This window comes from Galleria mellonella, unplaced genomic scaffold (genome assembly GCF_026898425.1).
Source record: "Galleria mellonella isolate WM207_F2 unplaced genomic scaffold, CSIRO_AGI_GalMel_v1 utg1267, whole genome shotgun sequence".
In the NCBI taxonomy this organism is placed as follows: Eukaryota; Metazoa; Arthropoda; class Insecta; order Lepidoptera; family Pyralidae; genus Galleria; species Galleria mellonella.
In genome coordinates this window covers 2,256,796-2,266,795 of record NW_026441987.1, presented here as the reverse complement: position 1 = coordinate 2,266,795, position 10,000 = coordinate 2,256,796, and the positions used below count along the sequence as shown (strand labels likewise).

The 10,000-nt window shown below is 33.4% G+C and overlaps 1 protein-coding gene across 1 annotated transcript; it reads right to left on the bottom strand.

Annotated features, from left to right (window-relative positions):
- Positions 1 to 5,742: 5,742 nt before the first annotated feature.
- Positions 5,743 to 8,288, bottom strand: LOC128202050 (uncharacterized). The gene is made up of 2 exons (XM_052900942.1): positions 8,091 to 8,288; positions 5,743 to 7,742 (listed from the first exon to the last, which is right to left on the bottom strand). Exon 2 carries the CDS (start codon positions 7,732 to 7,734, stop codon positions 5,818 to 5,820), a length of 1,917 nt encoding a protein of 638 aa, XP_052756902.1. The 5' UTR covers positions 7,735 to 7,742; positions 8,091 to 8,288; the 3' UTR covers positions 5,743 to 5,817.
- Between the last annotated feature and the right edge of the window lie 1,712 nt (positions 8,289 to 10,000).

Genomic DNA, 10,000 nt, shown 5'->3' with positions numbered 1-10,000 from the left:
AATCTTCAATATTTCATTTGTCAAATCCGGTAAGTACATTTTCATAAATATCTTTTCTTGAGTTTTCTTAAACCAGTGGATTTATCAAATTAAAAATAAATAATTATAAAAAATCATTGTCTTGCAATTCAATAAAAGTATTCTTATAGCTCCTTGAATGTTGTAGTAATATAAGTGAAAATAGCTTTGAAACAAGAAGGAAATCTTAAGAGAAGCGGGATTGAGTGCGGGATATTTTCGGGTTTTTTGAAGATAATCCTAAGTTCGTCAAACATAATGTGTCTTTGAATGACAAATTCAGAGCAATCAAAAAAAAAGGTGATGTAGAGATTGGGCTGTATTTGAGTTACACCATGTGCATGATGGGGAAGCGATCATGCCCATTCGGTGCAGGTGTTCGTTGAAATGTCCGTGGCCGATTCGTAATCTACAAATATTGGTGTAAAATTTTCTGTTTGTGTCCTTTCCTTTGCAGAACCACGGTTTTCCAATACGCCAATTAATTTTGCGGTACCATTTGCCTTTAGTCTGTAATATTTGAGTCCAATGCTCCTCCCATTTAGTTGTAACGATTTTATGTATTCCAATACTACAATCTGAGTAACAAAGGGGTAAATCTTGAACACGAGCAGCACTTGAATTAATAATTTTAGCCAAAGTGTCTACTTGTTCATTCCCAAACACTCCAATATGTGAAGGGGTCCAGATGAAGATAATATCTTTTCCATATATAGTACAGAGATGATAATATTTATTACGAATTTCTTGAATTAAGTAGTTTGATGATGAAATGAATGTGTTATTTTTTAATGCCATAAGAACACTCATACTATCTGTAATTATAATCCATTTCGAATATAGTACCTGTTTTTCTATGTATTCTAATGCTAAAAATATAGCTTTTGCTTCTGCTGTGTAAATACTAGCCAAAGTTGAAATTTTATAACCGTGACCAAATCTATTTGACAAATCGTAAAAAGCCACTGAAGTGCTAAGTGCATTTTTGGAACCATCTGTATATATCTGCCTGTAGTCAATAAATTCTGATAAAGTCTCATACATATCGTGCTTTTCTTTTATGTCTTTACGTATAACAATTTTGATTTTACAGAACTTACTCTCATAAAGGCCATTATAACAAGGATGTATCTTACTACTATAGATGTTATATTCATCTCGTAAATTCAAATCATTGACAATAGTTTTATTCAAAAACATAGAAATGGGGCAATTTAATAATTTGAGTATGAGTGGGTTATTGGAAACTGAAAAAACTTTGAAGAGAAATTTGAGTTTTAGGTATTCGAAACGAAGAAGGATAGGAGGCAAATTACATTCTACTTGCATTGAGATAATTGGAGAAGTATACATAGCACCTAAAATAAGTCTTAAATTCATATTTTGAATTTTTTCGAGTTTTTCTACTAATTTATGTTCTGAGGCATAACAAAAGAAAGCGTAATCAAAATTACTTCTAACAAGAGATTTGTAAAGTAAAAGGATAATTTTAGGATCAGCTCCCCAGTTACGACCAATTACAGATCTTATTATATTAGTGGCTCTTAAAGCACGATCTACTAAGCAATCAACGTATAGATCCCATTTTAAATTTTGATGAAAAATTACCCCCAGAAATTTAACGCTACAGTCTGTTGGAAGAGTTTGATTATTATATATAATATTCATTAATGGAACATATTTATGAACTTGATGAAAAACAACTACTTTACTTTTGGTTAAACTAATATCGAGGGAAAGAAGAGAAAAATATTTCTCAAGTCTTTTTAATGACTCATTTAACACTAATTGCATATCAATAATATTCTTTCCTTTTATATAAATTAATAAATCATCGGCAAATTGCAAGTTGTTCACACTGTTTCCTAAAATTGAATTAAGTTTATAGATATATAAAATATATAGTAGCGGGCTTAGAATACCACCTTGACATACTCCTTTAGAGCTTAACCTAGGTCCTATTAATTTACTATTTACTTTAACATACACTTCTCTATTACTAAGAAAATTATAAATCCATTCGATAAGTTTCATTGGAAGAAATGAGGATAAAATCGAAGATAGAACTGTTAAATTTACATTGTTAAAAGCTCCTACGACATCTAAAAAAACAGATAGAACATATTCATCGTTATTCAAAGCAGTACTAAGGTCGACATAGAAGTTCGCTAAACTTTCGCGCGCTGAATATCCACGGCGAAAACCAAATTGATTCGATGGTAATATACTATTACTTTCAATAAAGAACTCTAAACGCTGTTTAATTAATTGTTCGAATAATTTGCCTGCACAGGACGTCAATGTTATAGGTCTATAGGAGTCGAAATTTGTAGGATCTTTACCGGGTTTTATTACTGGAATCAAACAATCCATTTTCCATTCTGGTGGGATAATACAGTCCTTCCATAAATCGTTAAAAATTTGTAAGAGTTTAGTAAGGTTTATTTTATTCAGCAATCGAAACATATTGTATGTTAAGCGATCAAGGCCACTAGCTGTATCTTTTCTAGATTTTACTGCACTGGATATTTCATCAATTGAGAATGGGTCAGTGAGAAATTTTGGGCATGAATTAACAGAATTAAACTGTTTGTCATCAAAAGGTGAGTGTACAAAATCAGGAGTATATTTGCGTAAAAAATCATTGACCCATGATATATCTTTAAAATGATTTTGACGATGTTTTGAATTTAGTTTTCTCATATTTTGCCAAACAGTGGAAATTGGTGTTAATCTATTAAATTTGGAACAAAATTCCTGCCACCCCTGTTGTCTTACTTGCTTAATTACTAACTTTTTAACAGCTTGAACTCTTTTAAAATTTATGTAATTATCGAGAGTTGGATTTTGTTTAAACCTAAGGTAAGCCGCTTTACTATCATTGACAGCTGTCGCACACCTGTTATTCCACCAAGGTACTGCAATATGTTTGTGCCTCTTTGAAGTATTTGCACCGCTATTTGATAAGTTCCTACGTGGAACGGAACGTTCCACAGCTGTCAAAATAATTTTACAGAATCTATTGTAATTGTTTAAGGGTTCATTGACATCATACTCGAAATCCAAAAGTAATTGATTAACAGTTTCAGAATAAAGATCCCAATTAACGAGACGTAGGTTTATACGATTTAACAAAAGTTTATTAACTTCATCTATAGGAGCATGTTGTTCACCTGACGGAGTTGATGAAGAGTTCTTTGTGTTTATTTTAGTAAAAGTCGGCAGGTGATAACTTCCTAACGGATCATCATGAACCGACCACTCGCATTTTAATGATATGGATGGGGATACCATAGTTAAATCAAGGCCATTGGGTCTCCAAATATGAGAGCCAACAGTAGTAACTTGCTTATCATTTAATAGTACCAAATTACATTCATCTAAACAATCAAGAATGTCTTTACCTCTTGTATTAGTGGAGGTACAACCCCACATAGTATGATGTGCATTTAAATCTCCAGATATGATAGTGGGTTTAGGAAGAGACTCCAAAAAGAACTTAAATTTGGCTTTAGTAAAACTAGGTGTACTATTGGTAGGACAGTAAATACTGGCAACTGAATACCAAGAATTATTAACTTCAATACTAATAGCTATAGTTTGCAAAGAATTGTCGAAAAAAGAGTGAAGTTTTTTATATCTAATACTATTATGTATAATAATCGCTACTCCATTGTGGTTGTTACCACAATCATTTCGTTCTATACAATAATCTTTAATTTTTAATTTGTAATGTGGTTTTAGCCAAGTTTCTGAGATGAGAGCAATGTGAATATGATGTTCATTTAAAAATTGTGTAAAAATATGTCGATTGCTCAGTAGGCTCTGAGCGTTCCACTGTATGATAGTTAATTGGTCTCGATTGAATTTTGTGAAATAGGTCTATTACCAAAAGTATCATATAACACATTCAAAACACTTTTAGTGTTAATAGATGTGTTCTTTGTGTTATGTAGTGAAATAAGTTTGATTATGCTTTCTATTAAAAGTGATAAACTCTTGTTATCAGAATTTAGAATTGAAATTAGGTCTACATTTTTTTTAGGTTTGTTACCCAGTTTAGGAAATATTTCAGTGCTAAGTATATCTCCAAAAGAAGCAGGTCTGAATTTAGATCTATTTTCAGCAATTTTCTTTTGTTTAACAGGGCATTGCGGTGATACACTTGTGTGATTTCCATTGCAGTGTACACAAATAGCGTTTTCCATTCCAGTTGTACAAGTTTTATAATTATGCTCACCTTTGCAGATGCTGCAACGCTCAGAATTCTTACAGAATTTAGCTAAATGTCCATACCTCAAGCACCGGTAGCATTGTTTAACTGGTGGTATATATGGAGTGACATTGTGGCGCCAACCTCCAATATCCAGATATTCAGGTAATACAGATGCAGCAAAAGTAATTGTCACGGTTAGAGTTGGCTGTAACACATATCCATGAGTCAAGGTATTTTTTCTTAAAATTCTTTTAATAGCAATAATTTTCTTAGAACTCGATATCATAGTATATATTTTTTTATTAGATATATTTGTAGGTACATTTCTAATAACGCCTGTAACTTCTGTTGAAGAAGCAGGAATACTGGCCTTAAAATGGTAGTCATTTAAAAAAGTTTTATTATTTAAAAAAGCATTGGCTAAGTCTGGCTTTTGAAAGTATACTCCGATTTTGAATTTATTTATAGATCTAAGATAAGTTACCCCTTTATTAAATCGTTTTAAACAGGAGGAGAGTGAGAGCAAGTCTCTGGATCCAATGGTTTTCTGACTATCTGAGGATTCTACAAAGACAACAAATTCTGTCCCAGGGGATTCCTCGGGATATCTTCTAATATAATCTGTGACGTAGTAAGGTTTATACTTATCGGCCTTATCAATTTCAGATTCTGAGTCAGTAGAAGTATCTTCCGAATATATATCCTTGTCATTACAAGGTTCATGGTCTACATCACCTGAATCGTCATCTTTTTTTTTCCTTTTTCTACAACTGCGCTTCCCCATGAATGCTAATTATATTACTGTCGCTGAATTTAGTGAAAATATAATATTTTATTAAATAATAAGAATTGATAGAGATAGTTTTAATAAATTAATAAAAAAAATTTAAAAAACCCGCTTGTTCTTATTCGAGTTTCCCGCCTTTTTTCTTGTCATACTAAATACCAACTGTCATGCCCTACGTCATTTTTTTTTCTTTTTTTTGTGGCGTCCTACGTCATTCAATGTAGATGTAAGCTATAAAAAAAAACAAGTATAAGAACAAGGAATTACATAGGAGTAGAGATGGGCAGTGGGAAAAAACCCAACGGGAGTATACCCAGGTTTTTTTCCCATTTGGGAAAAAACCGGGTATTTATATGGGAAAAAACCCAATAGACGGGTATTTTCATTATTTACCGTAATTATCACGATCTTAAAAAAATTTATATATTTTTTTATGTTTAAAACAAATGCAGCGAAAAATAGGTAGATTGTGATGCGTACATATTTTGTGCCAGCGTATATAAGGCACTAGCTATTGACTGTTGTTCGAAACGTCAAAATGTGTAGCCTGATTCAGAAACTAGAATAAAACCAGCAGTTTTTTATAACAACAAAAAGACGTCTTCTTGTTTTATCATAAGATTTTTTTGCGCATTGTGATGGAATGTTACTTAATTGCAGAAAGAATCTCTATTAAAGCTTTTAAGAATATTTGACCAAAAAAAAATAAAACAAAGATAGATACTTACTAACAATTATTTATTACACTTTATAAAAGTTACAACACTTTTGTAAAGTTTTTTACAATTGAAAATTTTTAGTCACTGTCGCTACTGTCATAGTCATTAAATATATTATTAATATTACAAAATTCTATTTCTTGTGTATATCCACGAGATGTTGAAGGTTGTTCTTCATTTATTGGGCTACCCAACGGACTTGATAATTGCCTGGGCGTAGATAACGACTCGTCATCATCGTCATTGTCATCATTTTTATGTTTGTGTAACAGGTTCCAATTATACGATATAAAAGCTATTTTTGCTGCCCTGTCTGTAGTCAATCTATTTCGTTTATGACTATGTATATGCGCATGCGTGCTAAAAGATCGTTCAGTGGCTGCTGAAGTACAGGGAGCAGTAAGAATACGTACTGCAACCCTACTAAGCAATTTGGACTTGCAGAGTCCTCTCCACCAAACTACCGGGTCAATTTCAGCGACATTCTTCCATATAAATGGTCTGCTCCATAAACCCTGTTTAGCTCTATAATTGGCTAAATCTACACCAACGTCAATATTGAGCGATTGGCTCACGTCGTGTATAAATTCCATTGCATCCACCTCGTGTTCTTCTTCTAATTCAATGCCTTGCGATCTTGGATCTAATAAATATGCAGCATAATGAATGGGTTTCAAACAGTTATCTGCTCGCCTAATTACAGCATTTGTAATATGTTGTTTATGATGCTCATTTAGAACAGATATATCTGGAAATGCAAAATTTAATGTAGACTTAATATCTTTGAAAGCCATGTAAACTTCATTTATAAGTATTTCATTGCCTTCCAGTTTGAAAATTTTGTCTGTTATAGGTTCCAGTAGCTTTATACAATTTTCTACCATGGTCCAAAAATTTAAATCCAATAAATTTGATTTTATTTCGTCTAAAATAGTGGCATCTTCGTGAACAGCTAAAGTCTGTAATGCAACTTTGGATTTTTTTAAACTTTTTAACGCAGTGCAGTAACTGCCCCAGCGGGTTTTCCCTGGCAATTTTAATGTTTCACCTGAACCTTTTTCTTTTACAATCTGAGCTAATAAAGCGCTCATACTTTGGTTTCTTTTTATTGCTTTTATCGTATCTGTGGCAATCGATATGAACGCATTAATAGGCTCTAGTTTTAAGCAATCTTCGCAAAGCAAATTCAATGTATGCGCTACACATCTCAGCGGTATTATATGTGCATATGAATTTTTAACTATCTGAAATGCTCTTTGAATATTATTTGCGTTATCTCCGATAAGAGTTACAAATTTGTGGCCTCCATACACTTTTATAACTTTGATTATTTCTTGAGATACATATTGGCTTGTATGTCGGTTTGTAAGAGTATTAAGGCTTTTAATAAAAACAGGCTCGGGTTTTGCAATAATGAAGTTGATGATGCCTTCATTGCGCTGATTACTCCAGCCATCACATTGCAAATGCAAATCATTTATAGACTTCAGTTCGTCTGTAATTTCATTGACCATTTCATTATAAATAGTTTCCAAATGTGTTGTGGAGATAGCTTTTCTAGATGGTAACTTATAAAGTGGTTGCAAATTGTCAAAAAATCGTACCCACAGCGGATGTTCAACGATGGATAAAGGAGAACCGCTAACAAATATTGCCTTCGATAAGAGCTGATCTAGATAAAGTTTTCTTTCTGTTGAAATTTCTAATGAAGTCGTAATAATAGAAATTGTATCCGTCAAACTTTTATCCTGTGACAATTCATGATGTGATTCCTCTTGCAAGGGCAGATTTGTGGCAGTTGTGCTAGTAACAGGTATTTTCTGTAGTTTGTTTTTGATAACAGTTGGACATCTATAACATTTCAACAGATGGCTGGTCATCTTGCTAACATTGCCGAATTGGTAAACTTTATCACAGTGTTTGCATTTTACTGTTTTACTGGTTGCCGAATGAAAATAGTTTTCCCATACATCAGTATTTTTCTTTCTGGGCATGATGTGATCTAAGGAAAAAAAAATGTAAAAACAGTAGAAATGCATAGAGTTGTTCTAAAGTATTGTATATTTACAGAGTAGGTGAACATTCGGAACTAATATGAAATAAATATAAATGGCCAAAAGAAGGAATTTATATTTTGCCCAATTTGCCTAAAACGCCCGAGCGTTTGGCCATTTCTATACATGACTCATTTCTACTTTTGTAAAATATTTATTTCCTACAGTAAATAAACTTGGAAAATCAAAATATATCAATTTCAATGAATAAAAGTACAAGGTTTGCAAGGAATCCACAAATATAGTACCTAAAACTTTTATAGTCTAATATAACAATTATTAAAGCTTAAACTTACCGGTAAATTACCGTTCATAAAAAGAAGTAGGTATCGAAGTCCGTAAGAGTAGCAGTAGTTGTCAATCCAAAGTAAAAAACGTATTTAATCACTAGGAAATCAAAAGTCCACAAAACAAAATCCAAGTCGTCAATTAAACCAACAAATTAAAGCAAGTGCGAACAGTACGAAGCCAAAACAACGTGTGAGATAGACAGATACGCGTACGCCACTGCTAATACCTGCTACCCCGCCCCCCTACCCGCATACGTAGTTTCGGGTTACTTGTCGCTACACATAAACAGAAAGGTTTTTTATTTAATTTCATTTAATTTAATTAGATAGCATGGAGTACATGTATATAAAGTATTTATTAAATTATGAAAGTAAACAAAGTTAGATTAGCTCTAACTAGTACTAATAGTACTTAAATAGTATGTATCATTTGATATATACATGTATCTACACATTACCTAGATGTTACATATGCTAAATATGAAAAAACCCGAATATTTTCCCATTCGGGAATTTTCCCCGGGTTTTTTCCCTATTTTTTCCCACATTAGGGTTTTTTCCGGGTAAAATCCCATCTCTACATAGGAGTGATAAAATTGTCAATTCGTAGCAGGCTGGTTTACAGAAAATGTTATACGGCCATACGGCCGGCATATAACCCTACCAAATTCAAACACAACCTGCTTGAATACTTTCTACATAAACTGTGTCTAATATATAATTTAGTAATGTAAAATTTATCATTGACAAATAATTGAAGACCTATCAAACAATCAAAACAAAAAAATAACGACTTATGATGTATCTGTCGTCCTCTTTTTACTAATTATATTTGCATAAGAAGAAAGGAGGCAACTATTTGATTAACAGTTTTATTTTATCAGTAGTACTATCATCTTCATAATTTAAGCCATTATTCATCCACTGCTGGACATAAGCCTCCCCCATAGACTGCCATAAAGAACAGTCCTGAGCCACCTGCATCCACTAACTTCATATAATGCATTCCAGGTCATCACTCCATCTAGTAGGGGTCATCTTACATTGCTTTTTTTTTAATGCGTGATAATGGAATGGCAACCCCACCCGCGCTATCGGTATACATCGGCGGGCCACCAGTGAAGGATGATAGGTGAGGATGAAACAGATCAGTTAGCCTATCGTGACGAATTCAACAAGAATTGTTCACGATTGTTGCCAGGGGGAACCACGTGGAGGTCGACCTATTAGGGCTTATTGCTAGAAATAGAGCTGTCAAACTCCATTGCTCACAATCCCTTTCCCCCCCTCTGCATTGCGTTTACCCGTCTGTGAATGCCACTCAAGAATCTTTCTTCCCCATTGATTATCAGTTCTTCGAGCTATGTGACCAGCCTATTGCCACTTTAGCTTGCTTATCTTTCGGGCTATGTATCCGACATATTTTGGTTATTTTGCGGATATCCTCGTTTCGGATTCTATCACGCAAAAAGACTCCACATAGCATAGCTCACTCCATAGCTCGCTGAGTAATTTTTGCATATTATTTAGAGCTGGCAGCATTGCCATATAAGATATTTATTTCACTATTTTAGGTAAACATTTTAATAAATACGAAATTTTTGGGAAATGAAAATCTGGGAGAAAAATTAATTGTGTTTGAAAAAACTTAATATTTTTAGCGGTTTCGGTAGATGTAAATCAGATGTGGCGAACAAGCATACGGCTCACCTGATGGTAAGCGATTACCGTAGCCTATGAACGCCTGTAATACCAAAGGTACTACACGCGCATTGTGGACTCTCTTTTTGAATAATCCTATGCTGAGCAGCTGAGTTGAAAAAAACCTCGACAGAGGAGAAAACATCTCTGAAACTGTGCTGCACGGGGGGAAAGGTGGGAGGGGAGAACGGATTGTTAATAATGAAATTTAACAA

Coding starts and splice junctions, on each gene's coding strand:
- LOC128202050 (XM_052900942.1), bottom strand. CDS start 7,734: ATGCCCAGAAAGAAAAATACTGATGTATGGGAAAACTATTTTCATTCG.